General features: G+C 40.8%; 1 protein-coding gene across 4 annotated transcripts in view; it reads left to right on the top strand.

Moving 5' to 3' along the window:
* The window catches only part of MTUS1 (microtubule associated scaffold protein 1), a 160,210-nt gene that overhangs the window by 61,112 nt on the left and 72,573 nt on the right, over window positions 1–26,525 (top strand). For 2 of the 4 annotated variants that reach the window (XM_029226358.1, XM_029226357.1), the window contains exon 4: window positions 21,856–22,017. The exons of 1 other annotated variant lie outside the window; for it this stretch is intronic. In XM_029226358.1, the coding sequence (XP_029082191.1) occupies window positions 21,856–22,017 (162 nt within the window). Of the gene's footprint in view, window positions 1–21,855; window positions 22,018–23,558; window positions 24,061–26,525 lie in introns of those variants that run through there. One more of the 4 variants, XM_029226360.1, reaches the window with a different exon arrangement.

Genomic DNA, 26,525 nt, shown 5'->3' with positions numbered 1-26,525 from the left:
CACACACACACACACACACACACACACACACACACACACACACACACAGTTGGGCACTGGTTATATACGAGTCATTTCACTTTTTTCTTTTTTTTTTAGTTATTTCTGAGATATACATTTTAAAGTAATAACTAGAATTATGACTTATAACATTATACCAGAACATATAAGATTTTTAGAAATTTCATGTAATGTCTGTCATTTCACTTTGAAATGTTTTACAAATGGTAAACTGCTTAATAATACTGGTGTGATATACGAGTTTCATAATGTGCCTTCATCATGTGTGAAGAGACTAGTTTTTTTCTTGAATTTTACGGAAAGATGTACTATAAAATCTTCAGGGATGTGAGGGTGACTAAGAAGTTAAACTTTTGTAATACAAACTTTGATTTATGTTGGTTTGTATATTAGAAGTAGTAAAGTCATGTTCGATTTATAAAATTTGAGAGCTTCCAAAGTAGCTGTTAAGTGTCTTCCTAAATTGGCAGAGGTTTGCATTTCTCTGTATTAAAATAAGGACCGGAAATGGGAAAGGCAGCCCTTTTCATAGGGACTAAAACAAAAAGCCTGCTGGCCGTTCCAGTTGACCAGAACACTCTGCAGGGAATACCCCTCATTTGAGCAGGTACAACACTGAGCAAATGAAAGGCATGTCAGATAGATTTAGAAGTAAGTTCCCTTATAAAAATAGTGACTGCTGTTGAATGGTCTGGGGAAAAAAAAGTGCCTCAAGACTTATGTGTTCACACATGTGAGAACATTTTGCAGAAACTAACAAAACCAACTAAATCCTCAGGGGATCTCTTTACCTGTCTACACCTTAGTATTTTTAGGTTTTATTGTCCAATCCTGTTACGAAGCTGTCGTGTGAGAAGCTTATAACATGCAGACGTGTTTTAAGGATGATTTACTTAGGTTCAGGCCTAAATAAATCAGGCCTTGTGCACCAAGGTCTTGAGGGTCCTGGGGAGCAAACCCAGGAAGAGGTATGGCTGGTGGAAGAGGGATTTGCACACATTTCCATTTCCATCCCCAGAGGAACTGAGTGGGAAGGAGGAATTTGTCAGCTCGAAGTGTTCATCCTTTGGGAGGAAAACAGAAGAGGCACTGAAGACATTGGGAGAAGCAACACTCCTCATTTTGGATGTTGCCACAGTTTGGGGAGTTGGGGCATAAGTGAGATCAAAGCTTTGGTTCTTACTGTCACTGCCATACAAGGCTTATGGATTTTCCAGATGACGGGGAGCCCCTTCCTACTCGGGTGTCAGCAGCACCTGTGGCTTGGCGGCCCAGAGGGCCCTGGCCGCTGGCATCCTGGCCTCTTGTTAGAAGCGCTGCGTTCTAGCACCGCCATGGCCACAGGGAGCTGCATGAGCTAGTCGTTTCCGCTCCCTGGGCTTCTGTGAAGTAGGAGGGTTGGAGAATGTCAGGCTCCGTCAGCTTTTGCAGTCCTTATCTTTCTAGGGACAATTTGGAGCTCACCTAATTTTCTGAGTAGTGGCTGCTACTAGTGTGATTCTCTGGACCACATGGTGCTCGAATCCCAGAAAACCTGAAGCACACACTTTTAAGAAATTAGGCCAGTACCCAGGATGTATTGTAAATGATGGGATTCTTTTATGTAGATGATCCCACCAAGGAGTGACACAGTTTTGAAGTCCCTTTACTGTATGCTACATAATGCCATGCCTTAAAGAGGGAAAACTAGGTCTGCTTCGTCTTAATGAAAAGACAGGAAATTTATTGAGCTTTTATTAACCTGTATAAATAAGCTTAATAACTAAGCTATGCATTCAGAGTTTTCAATCCAAGTTAAAAATTAAATTATCTCTTACCTGGTGATTTTCCATATATAAATGGAAAAAAAAAATCAGTGTAAACAAATTTTGTGGATTTGCATTTGAGTTTTTTTATTTTAGTGGTTGGAAGACTAACTTGATTATGCTGTGTTATGTTTTTAAAATATTAATAGCAACTAACTTGTTTGGACACTCACAGTAGATGGAGAGGTGTTTTGTCGCGGAGAACAGGAAACTTAATCGTCACAGAGTTAAAAGTAGAACAGAAAATCAAGAAGCAAAAACAATGTGCTTTTGGATCATTGAGCGCATATTGCCATTTACTGTACAATGAAGTGTTTGTGTCTTAGAAAATTGAAACCAAATGGATATCCTCTGTGCTCATACAAAGTCTCCTGAAAGGTAACCAGCAGAAATGTTCCAGCCAACTTGGGGTTTTCAATAAATCCTTTCAGAGAACTAAGTAGAAAACCAGACCTGGAGTTGAAATTGCCATTTTCTTGAAGCTTTGAAATGAATATGAGAAAGAATTGTAATTAAACCCAATGGCACTTTTCCATTTCACTTGTCAAAGTCTGGCAGTTCTAGTGTACAGCATGATGACTGTAGTTACCTCTGCTGTGTAATATATAGGAAAGTTGTTAAGAGAGTAGGTCCTAAGAGTAAATCTCATTATAAGGGGAAAAAAAGTTTTCTAATTGCATCTAAATGAGGTGATGGATGTTAACTAAACTTACTGCCGTAATCCACTTCACAATACACGTTAAGTCAAATCATTATGCTGTACACTTTAAACTTACACAGTGATGTATGTCAATCAGCTCATTAAAACTGGAAATAAAAAAGTAACTTAACAAAATCTGGAAGTTTGGGGCTTCCCTGGTGGTGTGCAGTGGTTGAGAGTCCACTTGCCGATGCAGGGGACACGGGTTCGTGCCCCGGTCCGGGAGGATCCCACATGCCGCGGAGCGGCTGGGCCCGTGAGCCATGGCCGCTGAGCCTGCGCGTTCTGAGTCTGTGCTCCGCGACGGGAGAGGCCACAACAGTGAGAGGCCTGTGTACAGCAAAAAAAAAAAAAAAAATCTGGAAGTTTATCTGAAACCAGATTATAAGTGATTATAACAAACCAGATCTAAACTATCTTTGTTTCTTTGGAGTATGGATGTGTTTCAACCACTTAATTAAATAAGATGAGATAAGTAAGGAAAACTATTTCTAATAATAATTATAATGCCAGTGATAGAAGCTCACACTTATTAAATGCTTACCAAGTTCCAGGCTTTGTCTTTATCATTTCACCTATAAATTCATTTAATCCTCATAAGAGTTCTGTGAGGCTTATCTGCATTTTATAGAAGAGGAAGCCATCACAGTGAGGTTAAATAATTTGTCAAGGTTATGCAGCTAGAAAGTGGCAGAGGTAGTACATTCAGACCAGGTAACAGGACTCTGGAGTCCATGCTCGTAACCTTCACGTTATTAGTCTAAAGAAACACTTTCAGTCTGACCGTGAGTTTTGGAAAAATTCAAATTCTTATGCTCAGCTGGATACTTCGGAAACTGTGGCATTTCTCTTGTCGAGCTCTTGGCTTAACATTAGATATCAATTTACCATGATGTAAATGACTTTACATGGTCATTGCAGATTAATGCTGCTGAATAAATAACTGCTTCGGAAATACTTTGAGATCCAGTCAGGCACCTTCAGAGAGCGCCTGCCACCCTCTTTCAGAGGTAATGCCAGTTCTTACCAGGTTTTAGATTATAAATATGTGTGTTCCTTCATACACACATGTAATTGACCTGCCAGTGACCAGCCTGAGCCAGGTAGGATTACAGAAATAGAACAAAATATACCCTCCCAACCCCCGCCCTGGGGCTCCTTTAAACTGCCTGGGGAGGGTGAATGCATGTTCCTGCAGCAACGAACGAGCAGCACAAAGGGATCTGTAAGGGGTGTGGAAAAGGCCCTTAAGCGCTTTAGGATTTGGAGGAAAAGAATGTTCAGGGGCCCATCTGATCATAGCAGAGCCTGAAGAAAGGCCTCATGAAAGAGATGTTTCTTTAGCAGAAAACTGAAGACCATTTCAAAAGGGTAAACCTTCCTGTTAATTCATTTTATTGTGGGTTAGTAAAATAAACATCCCAAACCTGTAATGACTTGCCTACCCTTACAGGTTTCTCTTCTTTCCTGCTCAGTTGTTTTTGGAAACTGATTTCTTGTTCATTTAGTGTTAGATTGATTTTAAAATCATTTCAATTTACTCTTGTATCATTTTGGCCTTTCTAGGCAAGAGTTTGAGAGATAGCAAGTGAAATTATGAGAAATGTATTCACGCTTGCAGAAGTTAATTATTAAAACCCAGAAATGGGGCTTCCCTGGTGGCACAGTGGTTGAGAGTCCGCCTGCCGATGCAGGGGACACGGGTTCGTGCCCCGGTCCGGGAGGATCCCACATGCCACGGAGCAGCTGGGCCCGTGAGCCATGGCCGCTGAGCCTGCGCGTCCAGAGCCTGTGCTCCGCAATGGGAGAGGCCACAACAGTGAGAGGCCCGCGTACCGCAAAAAAAACAAAAAACAAAAAAAAAACCCGGAAATGATCATCTAATAACTATTTCTAAAAGCCAACTTTAATGTGTTGCTTATAGATGTTTCTCTATTTGGATGTAGTTAAACCACGTTTTAAAGAACGTATCTCAATGTTTCTTGCCATAAGAAAAGTAATACTAGTAAAGTGTTTTGAATGCTAATGAAAGCTGTTCTAAGCTTTCTGAATGGATAATTCTCACAACTCATGAGGTATACGTACTGTGATTATTCCCATTCTACAAATGAGGATTTTGAGGTTTTGAAAGTTTAAGCAACTTGCCCAAAGTTACAAAGTTAATAATTGGTGGAGACAGGGAACAGGCCCGACAGCCTGGTCCCAGGGTCTACGCTTCTGACCTCTGTCCGTTGCGTACACGCAGTAGTTCTGACACACTCACTTCATCATTTAACAAGGATCTATTGAGTGCCTGCTTGTGCTGGGAACTGTTCTAAGTGCTGGGCATGAAGAGGTGCACAAAAGAGACAAATTCTTGCCCCTGTGGAGCTTAAATTCTGGTTGGAAAATCAAACACGTGGACAAAATGTTTAGTGTGTAAGATAAGTGCTAAGGAGAAAAAGCAGGGAAGGGAGTTAGATCTTTAAATAGGGTGACATTTGAGCCAACACATGGAGGTGAAGGAGGGCAATATTTGGCTATCGTGGAGGGAACAGCAAGTGCGAAGATCAAGGTGAGGAAGTGGGGGGTGGAGCCTGAGGACCAGTGAGCTGCCATGTGTGTGTGTGGGGGGGGGTGGGGGGGCAGCGGGCCAGGGACTGGGCATGAGGCCAACCAGGGAGGGTCTTAGAGGCACCTGGGAGACAAGCATCTTCTCTCTTCTTCCTCATTTACATCATCACTGTGAATTCTTGATCATTTTGCAGGCATTCCACACAATTCTGCTCAAGTAGTTGGCAAGTAATTCTGAGAAGACTGTTCCAGATATGGAATGACTCATAAACTGTGCAGTCTGTCTTATTTGTCCATTCGAGAAATGCTTTGAGCGCCTGCTGTGTGCTGGGCAGCCTACTAGATCCTGAGAACATAAACATGATTTATAGGTCCTTTTAATGCACTCACTAGTTGGAGGGTGAGGTGAAAGGCGGGTGGTTTCAGAAAACCATTTGAGGGCAACCTCTTCATTCTTCAAACCCCAGCTGAACTGTCTTGTTCTCTGTGATACTTTGCATTTATTACACTGTGCTATAATTATTTCCTTCCATATCTGGAAGATATCCATAAGGATAGAGCCCAGGTCTTAGTTATTTTTATATTTTCCAGCTCTCAGCACAGTGTACCTCTTACACAACAGGTGTAAAATGTTGTCTGGCTTGATTTGAATGGAAACTTGTATGAAGTACTGTGTGTCCACAGTAAAGGGAACACCACTAACTCAGCCCAAGGGAAGGCTGGAGAAGGGTGGTGACATTGAACTGGCCTTGGAATGTGCGCATAGGGGTTTGCCAGGCATGGAAGGTTGCTGGCTTTCCCTGGGGTGCAAATGTAGCCTTATGAAAGACCTGGAGTGTTGGGGGAACATGGTGGAGGGCAGGGTCAACATGCCTTGAGTAGGCTGTGTGTTGGGGTAAGTGATGGGTGAACCCCAAGGAAGGTCGAGGCAGATTAGTTCTAATAGTTTAGGCACAAACTTGTAAGAGTTACACCAGTATTTGGTAATAGAAACAGAGTGAGGGACTTCCCTGGTGGCACAGTGGTTAAGACTCCACGCTCCCAGTGCAGGGGGCCCAGGTTCGATCCCTGGTCTGGGAACTAGATCCCACATGTATGCCGCAACTAAGAGTTAGCATGCCATGACTAAAGAGCTGGCGAGCTGCAACTATGGAGCCCACCTGCTGCAACTAAGACCCGACGCACCCAAATAAATAAATACTTTTAAAAAAGAAAAAAAGAAAGCAGAGTGAAAATATTAAAAATGTTTTGGAGGACAGGGGTCCGGTCAGCTTCGCTGGTGGTGAACAGTCCCAAGTGTCTCCTCAGCTTTCTTGTCTGGGTGGCCATGGGGTGAAACAGGGACTAGAGCAGCAAGAAGAAATTGTCAGAAAGAGAATCATGATGGGTTAGTTTGGGGCATGTTGAACTTGAAGAGACTAAAGACTTGAGAAAGCACCTCAAAGGCGTGTGTGCATGTTTGAGGCCTAAGACTGTAAAAAGATGTGGAGGGTGAGGAAGCCTGTGGGAAAAGAGCTGGTAAAGAGATGAAGGATGGGGCTGAGGGACAGCCAGGCGATGGCAGCATCCAGGTGTGTCCAGGGCACAGGCAAGGTAGTCTTTGAAATAGAGACGGGGGTGCAGAGGGTGTAGATATAAATCCATTTGGAGATTAAATAGTGGGAGTTAAGAGTGCAGATTCAGACTAGCACCTGTGGAGAATGGACAGCTTCCTCTTTCAGATTTTCTGGCTCACTTTTATGAGGTTAGGTGATTTCTTTCAGGGGAGTTTGTGCAGATTTTATTGATTTATTTTTGTAGCCCTAGAAAGGGAAATAAACTGAAGACAGGGTTCAGTTTTGAGTCACAATGACCTCGTTGTTCAAAGTAGCTCCGCTCATGAATCTTGGCTTCTAATGAGACAGGAGGCTCCCCAGGTGCCCACCTCGGTTCATATTAGGAGTTTTCAGTGTGAGTGCCAGGTGAGCTCACTCACGACCAGGTCAGTACATTTGCTGATGAACATGTGAAGAACCTTGCTTATCTTCGTGGTACCTGGGAAAGGATGCAACCTGTCTAAGCCTTTGACTTACTACACCCTTAGTTGCGGGACACATGTTGCCAGGCCCGTGACTCAGGAAGTTATTTTTGTTTAATCTCTACCTGAAGCAGCAGACACCTTGTGAACATACTTGCAGAAACAGGTACTGACAGTATCACCATGAACGCTATGCTTCTGTGTAATTCGAGTCATCATGAGAACCTTGTTTTGTGGGATGTTCTTTTTTCTCTGTCAAATTACTGCCCTCTTAAGAGAGACTTGCTGTGTTCCTCTTGTGACTCACCTGTACTGCTATGACTTTATCTCTGGAGTTTACTCTCGAATCTAAGCAAATGGTGATGGTTATACAGAGTACAGTTTCTTGTACCCTACTGATATAATATTGCCTTAGCTAACTCAAGAATGTGACGAAAGTCACATTTTGCAATATATAAATGTGAATACATACTACTGAAATTCTGCATTTTGGAAGGTAATTTGTTTCCTTGGCAGACTGAAAGTGTAAACTGTGCAAGCCATACTCCAGAGCCTGAGGAATCATGGGATAAGTAAGACATGATTCGTGGCCTCAAGGTACCAGCCAAGATGGGGCAATGGCAAGTTCATCCCTCATCACATCTGTCCTTATAGTACTATAAAAAAAGAGCTGTAGGATTTCAGAAGAGGGTAAGATTACAAATATCAAATTTTGTTGAAATTCTTCCTTGGAATAATAATATAGGTAATTCTGTAATATAATAGAGGTATACCTTTATATTACAGAAGGGCCAGTCTTGGTTTAGTATTGATGCTCTCTGCTGTTTAATTTTTGACACTGAAACCCCAGAATTAAAAATAAGAAGAATACATATGGATTGAGTTGTTTTTCAGGACTTGGCTGGTACACTAGGAAGTAGAAATGAAGGCACAGTTGGGGTTCAGAGTATGGAATATAAAGATTGAGGACAGTCAGTACAGAATGTATGGACATACGGAGGAGGGCAGGTGGGCAATTAGGATGTGATGCATCGGTGTGCAGGCATTCAGCAAAAAGAAGAGGTTCCGACAGAGCCCAGGTCTGTCTGTGTCAAGAAAGGAATGTGGGAGGCATTGTCCCAAGCAAGGTGAACCTTACTCTGCCCCTCTCTTATCTTGAATTTAACCAGTTAATTTGAATGTCACATCAGGTTTCCAATGTCCCCTTCCCAGCAGGCTATTTAAAAAGTATAGCACTTTAGAAGTGGGAAGGGGTGGGCGGGGAGAGAACATCCTTAATCTCATCAATGCCCAATAGTCTCTAACTTCACAATTTATAGCTATTCAATGCCTTTTCTTTTTACATATTCTCATGCACATATGCTTACGTATTTCTAATGGGGACAAACAGTTCCTACTGTTTTAAAAACCCCACGCCTAACAGTCAATAGGCACTTCCTTAGTTGATTGAATTTTCTTTTTCATTTTAAAAGGTGTGGTGCCTATTTTCCTAGATTCTTAAATTTTTAAATATTCTTTAAAAATATGGTTTAAAAGGACTGTAGTCATCATCTCAATGTGCTGTGATTTATTTCTTCAGACTTCTTTGAACGTTAGGTTGTTTCCAGTGTTTTTCAGTATGTTAAACAACTCTACACTGAAGAACTTTGTATATCAGTACTTACGCTGTTCAGGTAAATTACTGAGATACATTCCTTTAGGTGGAATCAGAGGGTGTGAGCATTTTTAAGACTTTTGATACACGTTGCCAAGTTGCTCTTCAAAAATAGCGGGCAAATCTGTGCTCCCACTCCCGAGTATATAAGCATGTTTCCCAACACCCTAGCCAATGTGTATTTTTTTAATTTCTTTTTTTATTGAAATATAGTTGCTGTACAATATTATATAAATTACAGGTGTATAATATAACGATTCACAATTTTTAAAGGTTATACTCCATTTATAGTTTTTATAAAATATTGGCTATATTCCCCGTGTTGACATTTCTAACACCCTTGCCAAATATTCACTGTTTAGGAAAGTGCAAAATGGTATCTTATTTTAATTGGAATATGCTTGGCATTCAAATACTTGTTGGATAAATGTAGATACAAGGGTCACAGTGCTGAGGTACAGAAGTGAACGCAAGATGAAAACGTGCCCTCTGTGAAGTTACATTCTGCGGGGAGAGACAGGCTATTCATAAGTAAATAAGGTATAAAGGATGTTTGACAGCGTACAGCTCTAAAGAGAGAAAAACTACTAACGCAGAATGGGGGGTGTGAAATGTTGAGGTGTATGGGCATGGGAAAGAGAGAGAGAGAGGTAACTTTTGAGTAAAGGCCTGTGGGGAGCCAGCTGTATGAACATCTGGAAGAAAAATCACACCAGTCAGAGGAAAGAGCCAGTGGAAAGACCCTGAGGTGGAGCTTAACTGACAGCTCTTAGGAGTAGCAAGGGATGAAGTAAGGAAAAGTGAAATAGGAGATGAGGTGTGACAGGTAGTGGAGAGCCAGATCATGTATAGTCTTGAAAATCATAAGGACTTCGGCTCTTAACCAAAGTGACTTTAATTTTAACAGAATCACTGTTACAGCTGTGTAGAGAATACACTGAGTGGGAGTGAGAGACTCAGCAGAAACATCCATGAGGAAGCATGGCTATAATCATGGCAGGAGGCTGTGGCTCCATCGGGTTGTGGAAGGGTTGGGTGGGGGGGTGAGAGGGGGCCAGGTTTAGATATACGTGTTGAAAATAAAGACAACAGGGTTTGCTGTTGGAATGAGGGTTGAGAGTAAAAGAGAGGAATCAGAGATAACCCTCAACATTTCGGTGTGAGCCGCGGCAGGATGCTGCTGCCGTGAACTGAGATGGGGAAGGATGATGGAGACACGGATGTTGGGAGGTGGGATCTCAGTTGTACCGACATCACGTTGAGAAAAATCATAGGTACATACATGAAGGTGTAGAGTAGAAAGTTGGATTTACAAGTCTAGAGTGCACAGGAGAAGCCTGGTCGAGGGAGATCAGTTTGGGATTCATCAACAGTTAGCTGGTATGTAAAGCCACTCGACTGGATGAGATTGCCCAGAGAGGAAGTATAGAAAGAGAATAGGTCAAGGGCACCTTTGGGGAATTGCATGGAGTCTCTGAAGTACCTCTGGGGTCCTCTTCAGCTTTAAAGGGCTAGAGAGTGGAGGAGGAATCACAAAGGAGACCAAGAAGGAACAGCCAGGAAGGTAGGAGGGAAGTCAGTGGAGAGTGGTGTCCTGGAGGCCAAGTAAAGAAAGCCTTTTAAGGAGAGAGGACGAGTCAACTGCACCAAATGCTGTGGACAGGAGCATGTGTACGACACAGATCGTTTTAAACCAGAAGGCTGTGCGTTTACTTAACAGGAAGCTAGAGGTGGGCAGTTCCTGGGTTGGCGGTTCAATAATGTCATCTTAGGGCTTCCCTGGTGGCGCAGTGGTTGAGGGTCCGCCTGCCGATGCAGGGGACACGGGTTCGTGCCCCGGTCCGGGAAGATCCCACATGCCGTGGAGCGGCTGGGCCCGTGAGCCATGGCCGCTGGGCCTGCGCGTCCGGAGTCTGTGCTGCGCAACGCGAGAGGCCACAACAGTGAGAGGCCCGCGTACCGCAAAACAAACAAACAAACAAAAAGAATAATGTCATCTTTCTGTCCTTCCACTCGTCTTGCCTCAGCACTCGTCCTGCTTTTGTCTGTGACTTTTCAGTTTAAAGTATGGTCGCTAAGAGTTCCAAGCGCTAAGTCCCCCTGCTGCTATGCGCAAAGGCTGGGAGCGAAGGACCTTTCTCCCGACATGCCTGCCTAACTTTATCAGGGAGGGCAAGTCTTACCCAGCACCTTGCCTTCTGGCACTCTTATCTTTAAGTCTTATTGGCACAAACCGGATCACACCCCTAATTTGAAGAAAGGTTAGGACCGCAAGTATTTGGCTTTTTAAACCCTTCTATAGGTTGTGAGCAAAGGAAATGGAGATTAGGAGTGACAGTCGGGGAGCCAGGGAAGAAGTGAGCCACGATAAGGTTAAATTGAAAAGAAACTGTATTGACTGTTTTAATTTATTCTTGTTTAGAACTTTTGCTTACTTACACTGTTGGGGTATATGATTCTTCATTATTGATATGATATATGTTGTCCTTTGTCCTGTGTTTTACTGTATGACTTTTTATTTTGTATACAGTGATTTAAAGATTTTTCCATTTTTATAGTCATATACATCTTTTAAGTTTTCCTATATTTTTATGCTTCCCAAAACCTCTACTAAAAGAGAAGATTGATCTGTATTTAATTATCCTAATTTGTATGCTTTTGGTTTCCTTTTTAATCCAATTTTAATATCTTCTTGGTGTAGATGAGAGCTAGTAGCTAATATTTATATGTCACTTACTATGTGCCAGGTGCTGTTCTAAGCATTTAAAAATACACTCATTTAACTCTCACACGCACCTATGACGTAAGTACCACTATAATCACCCCCATTCTTACATATGAGGACAAAAAAAAAACAAACGTCATGAAGAACCTAGGGGCAGGACGGGAATAAAGATGCAGATGTAGAGAATGGACTTGAAGATACAGGGAGGGAGAAGGGGAAGCGGGGACGAAGTGAGAGAGTGGCATGGACATATATACACTACCAAACGTAAAATAGATATCTAGTGGGAAGCAGCAGCATAGCACAGGGAGATAGCTCGGTGCTTTGTGACTACCTAGAGGGGTGGGATAGGGAGGGTGGGAGGGAGCGAGACGCAAGAGGGAGGAGATATGGGGATATATGTATATGTATAGCTGATTCACTTTGTTATAAAGCAGAAACTAACACACCATTGTAAAGCAATTATACTCCAATAAAGATGTAAAAAAAAAAAAAAAGAATAGAATCCTTTCAAAAAAAAAAAGAAGGCTGCCCCTAGCCTATGTGTTGGCAGGGCTGGGTTTAAACCTAGGCAGCCTGGCTCTAGATTGTTGACTTTTAACCGCTACACCATGCTGCTTCTCACATTTTAATTTTTTAGAATATTCAAATATCTTATCACAAATAAATGTCTTCACTGATTGGAAATATCTCCACTATCTGATTCTGAATTTTTGTATTTCTGAGATTGATATACCAGTTTATTAATCTGTCAGTATAATTTTTTACCATTAATAGACTGTTTTACTATTTTATAATGTACTATAATAACTAGTAGCACAAACTCCTAACTTTTTAAACTTTAAAAAATTGTAGTAAAATATATATTACATAAAATGTACCCTTTTCACAACTTAAACGTACAGTTCAGTGGTATGAAGTCCACTCCCATGGTTGTACAGCCCATCCCGTATCCAGAACTTTTCATCTTCTCCACCTGAAACTGTCCACTGAACACTGACTCCTTACTGCCCCCTTCCCTCAACTCCGGGCAACCACCATTCTATTCTTCTCTTTCTATGAATTTGACCACTGTAGGTAACCTATATAAGAGGAGTCATACAATGTTTGTCCTTTTGTGACCGGCTTACTTCACTTAGCATAATGTCTTTAGGTCCATCTATATTGTAGCCTGTGTCAGAATTCCTTCTTTTTTAAAGGCTGAATAAATATTTCATGGTATGTATATGCCACGTTTTGTTTATCCAGGCATCTACTGATGGGCACTTCAATTGCTTCCACCCTTTGGCTATTATAAATAATGATGCTGTGAACCTGGTATTCGGATAACTCTTGAAGATCCTGCTTTCAGTTTTTTTGGGTGAATACCCAGAAGGTGAATTGCTGGATCATAAGGTAGTTCTATTTTTAATTTTTTTTTTTTTTATTTTTGCGGTACGCGGGCCTCTCACTGCTGTGGCCTCTCACGTTTGGAGCACAGGCTCCGGACGCGCAGGCTCAGCGGCCATGGCTCACGGGCCCAGCCGCTCCACGGCATGTGGGATCTTCCCGGACCGGGGCACGAACTCGTGTCCCCTGCATCGGCAGGCGGACTCTCAACCACTGCACCACCAGGGAAGCCCTATTTTTAATTTTGTGAGGAACCCAACACACCATTTTCCACAGCAGCTACACCATTTTACTATTCTCGCACCAACGCACAGTGTTCTAATTTCTTCACGTTCTTGCTGACACTTATTTTCTGTCTTGTTTTTATAATAGCCATCCTAATAGATGTGAAGTGGTATCTTATTGTGATTTTGATTTGCATTTCCCTAATGACTAATGATGTGGAGCAATTTTTCATGTGCTTCTCGGCCATTGTATATCTTCTTTGGGGAAAGTTCTATTCAGGTCCTGTGCCCATTTTTTTTTTTTAAGTCTTTATTGAATTTGTTACAATATTGCTTCTGTTTTATGTTTTGGCTTTTTGGCCCTGAGGCATGTGGGATCTTAGCTCCCTGACCAGGGATCGAACCCGCACTCCCTGCATTGGAAGGCGAAATCTAAACCAGTCGACCACCAGGGAAGCCCCTTTGCCTATTTTTAAATCATTTTTTGTTGTTGCTCTTGGTGTTGAGTTATAATCCTCATTTTTATGTTCTAAAATTTTTTGACTCTTCTTACTTATTCTAGACTAGTTTCAATTGTTTTAAAAAAAACTCTCCCAATTTCACCTTTAAAAATAATCACATATGATTTAGAAAGGAATAGTAATCAATTAATATGGTAATTCAGGGAAGAATGAACATGTATGTCCCACTTATTCAAATCTTTTATGCCCCCATTTTTGTAATTTGTCATCATACTAGCACTGTTTGATACATTTATTCATAGAAATAGTGTGTGTGCAACTACTTTTTGTTGCTAAAGCAAAGGATCTTTTTCCTTTTATTTCCTGGTCCATCAGAAAGCTGTCGATTGTTGCACAGTATTTATTTTGTAAGCAGCTTATCAGGTCTGTTTAAATAATTTTTAGACAACAGTACTCTACCATTGAAGCAAAATTTTTAAACATCTACATTAGTGTCAACGAGAGAATTTGGTCCTCCAGGTTGAGAGGGAATCTGCAGCCATAGTTTCACATGTGTATGATTTATTTCTCCCATAACTTATTGTTGATTTTTTTTTATCCCTTGGGGTAGCTTTACTTTTGTTTCATAATAATAATTCATAGTTACCATAGATACTTACTCCAAAGGTCACTTCCTCTATATAGTTGTATTTAAAGAGTTATAATTATATTGGGTTGGCCAAAAAGTTCCTTTTTGGTTTTTAAGTAAAAATAAAAGACACATTTTTCATTTTCACCAAGAACTTTATTGAACGATGTATTCACCCTTTTGTTCCACTACCTTCTGCCATTTTTCAGGCAACTTTATAATTCCATCTTCCCCAAACTTTTTTATCTTTTTGGGCAAAGAACTGTCCCAGGTGCCTTTTATGGTCTTCCAGGGAATTGAAATTTTTTCCATTAAGAGAATTTTGTAAAGACCTAAATAGATGGAAATCCAAAGATGCAATGTCTGACGAATACAGCAAATGAATCGGAACTTTCCAAGTTATAACAGTTTTCGCCTGGTCATCAAAGAAACATGCAGTCTTGCATTATCCTGATGGAAGATTATGCATTTTCTGTTGACTAATTCTGGACGCTTTTCGTCGAGTGCTGCTTTCAGTTGGTCTAACTGGGAGCAGTACTTGTTGGAATTAATCATTTGGTTTTCAGAAGGAGCTCATAATAGAGGACTCTCTTCCAATCCCACCGTATACACAATATCACCTTCTTTGGATGAAGACCGGCCTTTGGTGTGGTTGATGGTGGTTTATTTCACTTGCTCCACGATCTCTTCCGTTCCACATTATTGCGCAGTATCCACTTTTCATCACTTGTCACAATTTGTTTTATTTATTTTTAAAATAAATTTATTTAGTTATTTTTAAAATTTATTTATTTTTGGCTGCATTGGGTCTTCGTTGCTGTGTACCGGCTTTCTCTAGTTGCAGCGAGCAGGGGCTACTCTTCGTTGCGGTGCGCGGGCTTCTCATCACAGTGGCTTCTCTTGTTGCGGAGCCCGGGCTCTAGGCACGCGGGTTTCAGTAGTTGTGGCTCACGGGCTCAGTAGTTGTGGCTCGCGGGCTCTAGAGCGCAGGCTCAGTAGTTGTGGCACATGGGCTTAGTTGTTCTGCAGCATGTGGGATCTTCCCAGACCAGGGATTGAGCCCGTGTCCCCTGCCTTGGCAGGTGGATTCTTAACCACTGTGCCACCAGGGAGGCCCCACAATTTGTTTTAAAAACGGAACACTTTTGTTACGTTTAAGTAGAGACTCACCTGCAGAAATATAGTCAAGAAGTTTTTTTTCGCTTAACTTATGTGGAACCCAAACATCAAAGCAATTAATATAACCAAGCTGGTACAAATGATTTTCAGCGCTTGATTTGGACATTTTGAGTATGTTGGCTATCTCCCGCATGATATAACGTTGATTGTTCTCAATTAATGTCTTGATTTGATCACTATCAACTTCAACTGGCCTACCTGACCGTGGAGCATTGTCCAGCGAGAAATCTCCAGCATGAAACTTTGAAAACCACTTTTGACACATTCAGTCAGTCACAGCGCCTTCTCCATACACTGCACAAATCTTTTTTGTGTGTTTTGGCTGCATTTTTATCTTTGTTGAAATAATAAAGCATAATATGCGAAAATGTTGCTTTTTTCTTCCATCTTCAATATTAAAATGGCTACACAAAAATTTACCAATTTTGATTTTTTAAAAATGCATGCTGATATGACAGTTGTCACATACAATCTAACGAAATAGTCTTGAATGAACTTAAAGACAACTAAGTGATACTAGAGCCATCTTATGGAAAAAACTGAATGAAACCTTTTGGCCAACCCAATAGCTTTAAACGTATTCTTATTTTTTGTATTTTAACTATCTATGTTGTTTATTTGGCATTTTCTCTTCCTGGCTCTAGTAGTTAATGGCACTTGCCTTCTTAAGAATATTTGTTACATTTTGTATAATAATTTATATTTTAAATTGCATATATTAATATGTAGCTTATTTATTCAGACTGACCTCAGTAATCTCCTTTTCACTGTCTAGTTAAAAGCCCCATCGCCTCTAGCCCTGGCAGGTGCACTAGCCTCCTAAGTGTTCCCATGATTTTTTTTTTAATAAATTTATTTATTTTATTCATCTATCTTTGACTGCGTTGGGTCCTCATTGCTGCGTGTGGGCTTTCTTTAGTTGCGGCGAGCAGGGCTACTCTTCATTGTGGTGCACGGGCTTCTCATTGCTGTGTGTTCTCCTGTTGCAGAGCATGGGCTCTAGGTTCACGGGCTTGTAGTAGTTGTGGCACGTGGGCTCAGTAGTTGGGGCTCACCGACTCTGGAGCTCAGGCTCAGTAGTTGTGGCGCATGGGCTTAGTTGCTCCATGGCACATGGGACCTTCTCAGACCAGGGACTGAACCCATGTCCCCTGCATTGGCAGGTGGATTCTTAACCACTGCACCACCAGGGAAGTCCTGTTCACCTGATTTAAAACTCTTCCCTTTGGTCAGCTCTTCATAGTGCTGCCACATGATCAAGTTCTGATGCAAGTGCTCAGGAAGCTGCAGTGCCCCTCCCTCTCCATCCTCCCACCGTACCCCTCCCCCAACAATTAGGGTCTAAAGTTCTTACACTCCATTCCTAGGAAGGCTCTGGGAGCTTTCTCCTGGAGAATGCATCATTTAATGTAAGTGTCAGAACAAAGGAGGTGCCATTCAGGAGTTCATTCTTTGGCTTTAATTTCCAGTCCAAGGAAACATACCATTATGGTATCATGAAGAATTTTCCAGCAGTAAAGTGACTTTTCATCATGGCCATATAAAAGTATCAATTTAAGGCATTGACTTTTTTCTTTTTCTTAGTAAAATTAAAATCATTAAAGAATACCTAATGCTTACAGATGCATAGGAATAAGAATATTAGAATCTACTTACTTTAATTATTGATCCAGTTTACCTGTTTTTAGTTTTTTAATCTGTTTTGTCTTGAGTATCTTTTATCTGATTAAATGTTTGACCACATTGACTTTAATAATATTTTTTAGTTTTTATTATAAAAAATAGGCTTATCGTTAAAAAAAAATTCACATGGAGTGATATGTAAGTATATAAAGTAAAAAGGGAAAATTCCCCCTTTCTGTCCCTTTCCTTCTCTTTTCCCCCATGTCCCACTGTGCTCTATCCTGTAAGGGGCCCATAAAAAATTTGCTATATCCTTCTGGAATTTTTCAATATATAGATAAGTATAAACTTAAAGAGATAGGGTGATATTAACATTGTCCTTTTTTTTTCACTTAATCTTTCTTATGGATTTTCAGTTTTGTAAGGTGTTCCTTAATGATTTTTTGTTGTTGAATAACAGTGCATTTAATCGGATTTTCCAAGGTGGTTTTCCGAGTAAATTGTTGGGTGAAGGTATGCTTCAAATCCAGTAGAATCTCTGTTACTATATAAGGCAAAGTGAAGATGTTATTCTTGCCAGATTTTTCCCTAGACAAAAGATGGTTATAATTATAGAATCAGAACAAATGTGTTGTCTATATGTAGGGTGATGCTAACAGCATGAGCTTAAAATAAACCACTAAGGTCAATACTGTCTCTGCAGGTCGATCTTAAACGGTTATGATTCACATCTGGGATAAGTTACACGGTGTGAAGTAAACTGGTAAATGTCATCTCTTCAGAACTTGTAAGAGCAGTCCTGTATTGATTTCATTGTTGAAGAATGCTGTGTTTAGGTTTCTCGGAGGTGCTCAGCCCAGGGTTGCAGTGTCTTACCTTTAATACTGCTTATGATGTGTATGTTTTACTGCTTCTTTATAGAAAGTCCAGTCACAGGTACCTTAGGTCAACTCTGCTACTAAGTTAAACATTATGACCGTTGGGGAAGCAGCTAAGTACCTTTGTTGTGGTCCCACAGTCTTAGCATTCACTACAGGAGCACCTTCCTAGCAAGAGGGGTTCAGGCTGGCCCCCAAGCCTGGCACGTCTGTCCACGGCACAGTCGAGGGAACAGTGGGCAGGTGGTAAGTTACCTGCATTCTAGGCCCTTCTGTCACTGGTTATAGGTGTGCGACCTAAGTAAGCCGTTTAACCACTTAAGTAGGTTGCTCATCTGTAAACTGGGGATGGTGATAGTAATGCACTGTTAGGATTCGTCTCCGTTTCAAAGGAGTAATCCTTCAGGGAAGTAGGCATCATTCTGTGTCCTCAGTGACCGCTCATCAAGAGTGATGGAAGAACAGGGAGGACTTTGGCTGGGACACAAATTGCCACTAGATGGAAGGGGTGGGGCTGGATTGGGGTGACAGTGAGACTTGTGAAAATGGGAGGGGCCAGTTCAGGGGAATGATAATTGGGCTTCGGGTAAGTGCCAGGCTGTGTGTTGGAATCAGAGAGGGTACAGGTGTGTAGTGATTCTGAGGCACACTGAGAAATGTCTGTAAACCTACAGTGCTTTCAGAAACAAAGCCATGAGATATCCCTTTCTGAAAAAAAGTTAATTTTCCAAACGTACTGAGCCTTGGCTGCCTTGTGGCTCTGACACAGAAATTTTCATCCGTCCCTTACCCAGCCTTGCTTATTGTTTCCAATAATGATGACTCATCAGAATGTTTTTGCCAAAGGAGCAGCAATTTGGTAAATTTAAATTCTAAAAATATGTTTATCCCTCCAAGAGCAGGTAAAACCAGTGGCCAAATATAAATTAAAAAATCAAATGGCTACTTGAATATTGGTTATTTGCTAATTATTATAAGGAATGTAAAGAACAATGTCTCCCTTTAATTGATAGACTGAAGAGTCTATTAACAAAGGACAAATAAGCTTTTGTAAAAATTGGTTAAGTGTTGAATGCTTCAATGTAGATGATGAGAGAAAACATTATCAGAATTTGTCCTTCACTCTTGGCCTTTAAAATTTTTTTAAATAGCTCTATTACTGTTATTATAATTCTGTGTATATTTTTTGATTTCATTGAGGTATAATTGACAATTGTAAGATATTTGATTTATTTACATATACATTGTGAAAGGATTTACACCATCTAGTTAATAAACACGTTATCACCTCACATATTTATCGTGTGTACGTAAGAACATTTAAGTTCTACTCTTATAGCAAATTTCAATACAGTGATAACGCTGTGTATCACCTCTAGTTACCGTGTCTTACATTATCCTCAGACCTTATGCATCTGAGAGCTGACAGTCTATACCCTTTTCCAACCTCTTCTTATTTCCCCCATCCTACTTTTGGCCTCAAAAGAAAAATTAATTCATTCAGCAAACATTAAGTCTTACACCACGCTAGACACTTTGCTGGGTCCTCAGGGAACGGAATTGAATCAGGTTCTTTTCCTGTTCTCAGGGGCTGTAGAGACTAGTCTGAGAGGCGTATTGAAACAGATGCCATGACAGAAGGAAGTATGGGTCTGAGCATAAAAGAAGGTGTGGTCCATGGCACTCAGCAGGGAATGTCCTGGAAGGAAAGGCTTTACAAAGAGGTTGGGATTCTCAGCTGTACTTCTCAGACTTAATGTGTATTTAAATTACCAGGGGATCTTGTTAAAAGGGAGACTGTGATTCAGTAAACCTGGGGTGACGCAGCAAGGATTTAAAAGAGAATCATCAACTCACTTTGTATTCACTGGGCAGAGTTTGAGGACTGGAGGGAAAGAAGGCCATTGCATTCACAGGGTTGGGCAGAGCAGAAGAATAGAGTAAAACATCCTGGAAAAATAAAAAGAAGGGGTGTGTGTGTGTGTGTGTGTGTGTGTGTGTGTGTGTGTGTGTGTGTGTACGCACAGAGAGGTAGGGGCATGGTGAAGCATAAGGGGGAAGAATTGGGTAGGAATCAGCCAACCCTAGGACTGCCTTTTATGTCTTTAAAATTAAATATTAATTAAGACGCTTAAAAATAATGTCATCCTGCAGATAATGGGGAATCACAGATTATAGATTGGGTCATGACCTTAGTTTTCACATTCAGGAGATCAACACCATGGAGCTGGAAAGGATCGAAGGAAAGAACTTTGGGGTCTAATACAGTTATTCAGGCAAAGTGTAAGAGAGTAAATAAGGATTTGTAGCATTTGAATTGAGGGGAGGAACACCTCTTTGAAAAGAAATGATGTGGGCTTCCCTGGTGGCGCAGTGGTTAGGAATCTGCCTGCCAATGCAGGGGACACAGGTTTGAGCCCTGGTCCGGGAAGATCCACATGCCACGGAGCAACTAAGCCCATGCACCACAACGACTGAGCCTGTGTTCTAGAGCCCGTGAGCCACAACTACTGAGCCCACGTGCCACAACTGCTGAACCCGGGAGCCTAGAGCCCATGCTTCGCAACAAGAGATGCCACCGCAATGAGAAGCCCGCGCACCGCAACGAAGAGTAGCCCTTGCTCACCGCAACTAGAGAAAGCCCGCGTGCAGCAACCAAGACCCAGCGCAGCCAAAAATAAATTAATTAAATAAATAAATTTTTTTAAAAAAAGAAAGGAAAGGAAAGAAATGATGTGCCTTGTGAATTGGAATAGCACATCGTGGTGTCAGGGAGAAAAAGAGAAAACGGGTGATTGGAGCAGGGCTCACACTGATGTACAAGATTCAGTACAGGGTGAGGCTGCAGACAGGAGAACTTTAGATGCCAGGCCTAAGGCACTTCAGCTCTTTTTCTCTATTAAAATGAGATTTTTATAAGTGAAATAACTGGGACAAAGAAGTGAGCATTACTTTTTGGAAAACCTACTTTACTCCCTTAGGGTGCCATTAGTAATATGTGACACTATCATTTGCAGGTAAGGTCCTTTTCAACTCTTGATATTCTTCAGTTATGATCCAGGTAGCATTGAGAAACTTAACGTTAGATTAAATGAGACTCTGATGGGGGAAGCAAGATGATTCCAGTGTTTTGGGGCTGGGAAAAAGGAAAATTTAATTATGGTTAACATAAGTAGGTAGGAGGTTGTCTAATTGTCCGAGTTGGAAAGGTTCAACAAGAAATTGAAAATGTGAGTGGCACTGGGATTCAGGAAGACAGAGCTGCAGATGGGAATTTGGGATTCATCCATATAAGGCAATGGTTAGAGTAAAGTCGATAAAATAGACTCTCCTGGAGAGACGGATATGAAGAAAGTAGGAGCAAAGGCATGGACTTGCGAAATGCCCATGTTCAGGCGTGAGTGTCAGAATGGTGTGGTTTCAAAGATGCCAGGGAAGGGGAAGCGTCCATACATATTTTGCTGTTAAGTGGCAACACTTTTGCTGCAAGCAAGAGTTAGGAGTTTGAGTGAGGACACTTTAAGTTTGGCAAATAAAGAGTAAAGATGAAAAGGTAAGATGAAAAAGATGCTAATAATATAGCACCACCTGCTGTTAGGCATTAGGCATTTTAAAATTGTTTTTCTCAAGTTGACTTTTTCTTCCTTCCTGTTTTGGTTGTTTTTTAATGTTCACCTATGTTTTATATGGTAGCTTAGTGTGTGAATGCACTAATGTGTTTCCTTTTTAATCAATGATATGGGGGGAAGTCATGTCAATTTGTTTATTCCTTGATTTCAACTTTGCTAAAAGCTTCTGTCTCCAGTGGCTCTTCTGGTCTGTGTCACAGAAGACGTGCGTTAACTACTTCAGGATTACAGGGACCCCTCCTGCGGGATTCTGAACATTCATTTTACGTTTTGACTCACTTGTTCATGTAGGAGTTCAGGTTTACAAGCTTAAAGTTTTTGGAGTGAATAGCAGTGGAAACATTTTTTTTTTTTTTTTTAACCCCCAAGGAAAACCTGCATCCTTGAAAACTGCACAGCCGTCTTGGGTGAATTCGCCTAGACCACTTCCTAAATCCAAAGCATCTCTGAAAAGTTCTGCGCTGCGGAGGACGGGAAGCACCTCCTCTGTTGCCAGCACCCACACTGATCTGAGCACTTACAGCAATAACTGTAAGTCAGTCTTATTTCAGACTTTGGGGCTTGTTGAAACTGTAGTTGTAAGAGAAATCTTATGCGCTACAAATTATCAGAATTTTTGGTTCTGTGATTTAGGGGAAAATATGCATCTTGCTTCTCCCTTGGAATTGCTCTAAAAGGTTAGCAGGAAAAACACATTCTTTCAACGACATTCTCTTTTGATGAATGTGCTATGAAACAGAGAAATATTTATCTGTCGAAGGCACCTGGTATGTTTTTGCATGAAGGATTCTAAAGTGTATAATTTGAAGAGGGTGGGGTTTTTTTGGCTTGTTTAAGGAAAGAAAGCAATCTAGAGGCTATTGGAACCCAACTGGAAATCAGAAAAAAAGATAACTTCAGTTTCATTTATTTTGTAAGTGGCTATATTTTGTAGATGTGTTTTTTCTAATCTTAAATTTTGGATGCTAGATTCAGTGTATTAAGAGTAGTATATTATAACTTCAAGCCTAGTTTTAAGTAATTTAAACAGAATATATTTTGGGGGTTTTCATTTAGTATGAATTCAGTTTGCTATGTATAAAATGAGTGAATTGAGTTATCCCTTTCGTTCAAAAGATGTATTTGACCTTAGTGTTTATTTGCTCATTTCCTTTTTAATTTCTTTCACAGAATTTATGGGTTAACTAATTTGAGCAATCTTGGAGTGCCTGCTGTGTACAGGAACCACTGTAGATGCTGTGAAGGATATGAGATATCAAAGAAATGGTCCCTATTCTCAAAGGTAGTTGAGAAAGAAGATATTTACGTGGATAACTAGAATATCAGATAAAACAAGATATAAGGGAGTGGTGGGGAAGAGGGAAGTTCTCTCCGCTTTAAGGGGAGGATCTGTTTCTTCTTTCCGGTGAGGGGACAGGGACAAAGTGTAGTCATGGTTATGAACCTTCTGGGTGTGGAGCAATGTGTAGGGTTACCATACATTCTTTCTTTCATTTCCTCTCAAATAACTTCTGTTACCCTTTTTCTATATGCAAGGTAATTGAGGCCCAGAGAGGTTGTCGCTGGTCCAAGGGCACTCAGCCAACATGTGACAGAATTGAGAATGTGTTTGTGGAGGGTAAGGCACTGAATTAATGACCAAATTAATGAGCACGTTTCCGAGAGGGCATTTAGCAGCAGGAGTCGGTCTCCTATGAGAGTCAGTAGCTGTATACTGGACCTTTAGGAACACTGAAATTTGTTACTTGAAATTAAACGGGACAGTTATCCGCTTATGATTTGAATTTTGAAGTTGTGGCATAAGATCAGAAGGGTTTGCATGTATCCGTTGATTCTTGATGATTTGAAAAGGTAATTCACACGTGTATTCTTTTAAGGTCATTTCACTTGCAGTGCTCCCTGTTTGTAATGGGAAGTTTTGAAAACATTCTGCCAAGATGGAAGCACCAAGGTGTTGTCGGGGGCTGGAGGGTTGTGTAGCGCTGGCACTCGTGGCCCTGGCAGGAGGCACGTCCCCTGGAGCCCCGCTGCCCAGCATCCCTGCCGACGGCCATGTTGCGGTGGCCCCATTCAGGACCGTGTCTGACACTCCTAAGGAGGGTGTCAAATGCTTTTGTCCATTCCTTTTTGTCCTTTAACAAAGGGGCTTCCCGTGTACCCACAGAGCCTGTCTAGGGGCTGTGTCTCTGTCGCAGATGAAGCATTCAAATCAATGTCTCTTTCTTAGTTGGATTTGCTAGCTGGTTTAATCTGTTCTGTGTAGTGCCTTGGAGCTTACAGATTTTTTTCCTTCTCCATTCTAATTCACTAAGAGCAAGCATGAGGGATAGGAGAGTGAACATGGCTGCAGTTTTTCCTGCCTAAGCTTGCTTTGATCCTTTTAAATGACTATACCAGGAGGATTTCGCAGTTGTACAGAAACGGATACTTCTTCGAAAATATTTATCAATTCTACACTCACCCCACCGACTGGCTCAGAGAGGCACTATGATGCTACCTTATTGACACTGCTGGTTCTGGGATCCTACAGCCTTTGTATAGTTCCTTTGTTAGCCACGTTTACTGGGAAAAGAAGTAGGTCGACGATTTCTGGTTTGATTCTTTCTTTGTAAGCATGTTTAAATTTTATTCAATAAATTGATTTAGCATCTCTTGATTGCTATTTTTATAACTTGTAATTTGTTAATTGTATTTCTTGGGCATGTTTATATTTAAGTTGTGAATGATTCTGTCTACCAGTTTATTGTGTATTTTATGTGTTTTGAGACTCGGACTAAATATAATTCAGCAGCATTGTCGAAGTTCATTGCACATGAAATTATTTTATAAGACTAGTTAATGGTCTCATTTTTGATTAAATAACTGGTTGTTTTTGTGTGTGTACCTAATCGTTGTACGAGGATAGAAGAATGCTTTCCTAGAATTAAAATGAAAACATCACATTTTATTTTACTCATATTATATCTAAAAATATTTAAAATGTGCACTTTTTAAAGATACCTTAAAACATGAGAAAAATCATTTTGAGCTGCAGTTTTCCTATTTCGGACAAGGACGGGTCATATTAGGAAATAACTTAATCTGTTGATCAGTGTTTTAAATTCATATTGGGTTAAGCCTTTGAACGATTTTAAAGCTTGTTTTCTTGTTTTGTCCATTCCTTTCTTTGTGACGCGATGCTGTCAGTGCAATCACTTTGGAGACTGCAGAGTGCTGTTGTAAAATTAGCATCTGGTTCTCCGTGCTTAGGGCTGTTATAGAAATAACATGACCAAGTTTTAAAGTGACTGAATCAAGATCTGTAAGACAATAAATCTTTCTTATTTGCGGGTTTCAGCAGGTCCTTTGTGTATGTTCTCTTCAGCATAGAAAATTTTAAAGTTACAGTATTGATTTTTTTTAATATTAGCATGAAACATTGTATGGTAGTTTCTATATCAAATATGCTCATTTTTAGAGGTTAATTGTTGTAACCTCTTCCAGACTCAGATAGCTAAGTTCCAGTTTTTAAGATCATTGGATAAAAATGTTGTATATATAAATGTGTGTGTATGTGTGTGTATATATATATATATATATATATATATATATATATATATATATATATGTCTTGAAAAGAGTTGAAGGTTTGAGGACCTTTGTGTGAGTGTAGAAAAAGGTCTCAGGAGAGCTTGTAATTTTGCCGTATTAGCAAATATGAAGTCCAAGCGCTTCCTACTCCTACCAGTTTAGCCACAAAATCCTAAGCACATTTATTTTTGAGAGACAGGTGGTGAGGGGAAATAAAAGGATGCACACCAAAGCTCCTTGCACTGTCTGAGAGATAGAACAGGCGGAGATTAACTGAAGAAACGGAGCTTTCTCTTCCCTCACCTTCACGGCCAGCCCTGGCATCAACAGTGTGATACAATAGAAAAGGGTGTTCAACTCGGACTCAGTCCTAGTCAGTCTTACTAAGTCACTGAAGTTGGACGATCTTACACTGTCTTAGCCTCAGTGTTCTCACCTGATGAACAGGCAGGGAGGCTTAGATCATCTTCAGAATCCTAGCAGCAGCAAAGGTTTCTGACCACCTTTATTTTCTTCACAACAATAAGTTGGTGCCTCACAGTTTGGAAGGAGGGTGTTGTGGGTCAAAGGGATCAAGGTGATAGAAGGATTAGTCTTATTCACCTTCAGTCCCATCCTCATTGCAGGATGGCAAGTAGGTATTGTGTCACCTGTCAACACTGGTCAGTTGGTGAGAATCACCTGGAGAACAGTGTTGAAAGGTTTTCTGGCTGCTTCCAGGTTCAGAGCAAAAATGTGTGCTTGACTAGTGAGGCCCGCAGGGGGTGAGGAAGGGGTGAAAGACAGGCGGTACATACTCTGACCCCATATTGCAAAACATGCTCAATCCTTACGCACGTCTGAATGGACTATTTAATAAGAAAATGCTATTATCCAGACTGGTATTAATTTCGTTTTCATTCTTTTAATGCTTTTCTAGGATATATATGCGACATTCTTATTATTACAAGGTTGGGTAATTTTGCTTTTGGAATTTGAAAGCTTAGACTTAAGTAGTGATTTGATTGTAAGCCAGGTGGCAGATGGTCTGGCACAGTGGGGAGTGTTAAGCTGATTCACGGAAAGTTCAGGAAATGAGCAGAATGTTGGGTCTGTGTGTGTATATACATATTTGTTAAACAAAACAAAAACCAACTAGGTGCTAGAGTGTAGTGTGAAATGTTAGTTTGCAAATAAGAGTCTGGAACAATGAGAAGCCTTTCTCTAACAGGAAAACCTTTTCTCCTGCTTGGGCTGCTCTGAGCATCTCTCTTCATTTTCTCTGTAGACTCAGTCATCTGTCATTTCACTTGAACCGCATTTTGACCATATGGGGAAATGAAAAAGAAGGGTTCCGGAGCACCTATTATTCTGGCTTAATCGAAGCAGCTAGGACCAAGGACAACAACAGCATGGGGGCAGTTTTAAAACTGTCTGTTAGAATTGGCTGAGACGTGGGCAGCCACTTGTGGGATTTCACATGTTGGTTG

The sequence above is a fragment of the Monodon monoceros genome, unplaced genomic scaffold, assembly GCF_005190385.1.
Source record: "Monodon monoceros isolate NGI ecotype Baffin Bay Population unplaced genomic scaffold, NGI_Narwhal_1 Super_Scaffold_17, whole genome shotgun sequence".
Lineage (NCBI taxonomy): Eukaryota > Metazoa > Chordata > Mammalia > Artiodactyla > Monodontidae > Monodon > Monodon monoceros.
This window is presented reverse-complemented; position numbering and strand designations above follow the sequence as displayed.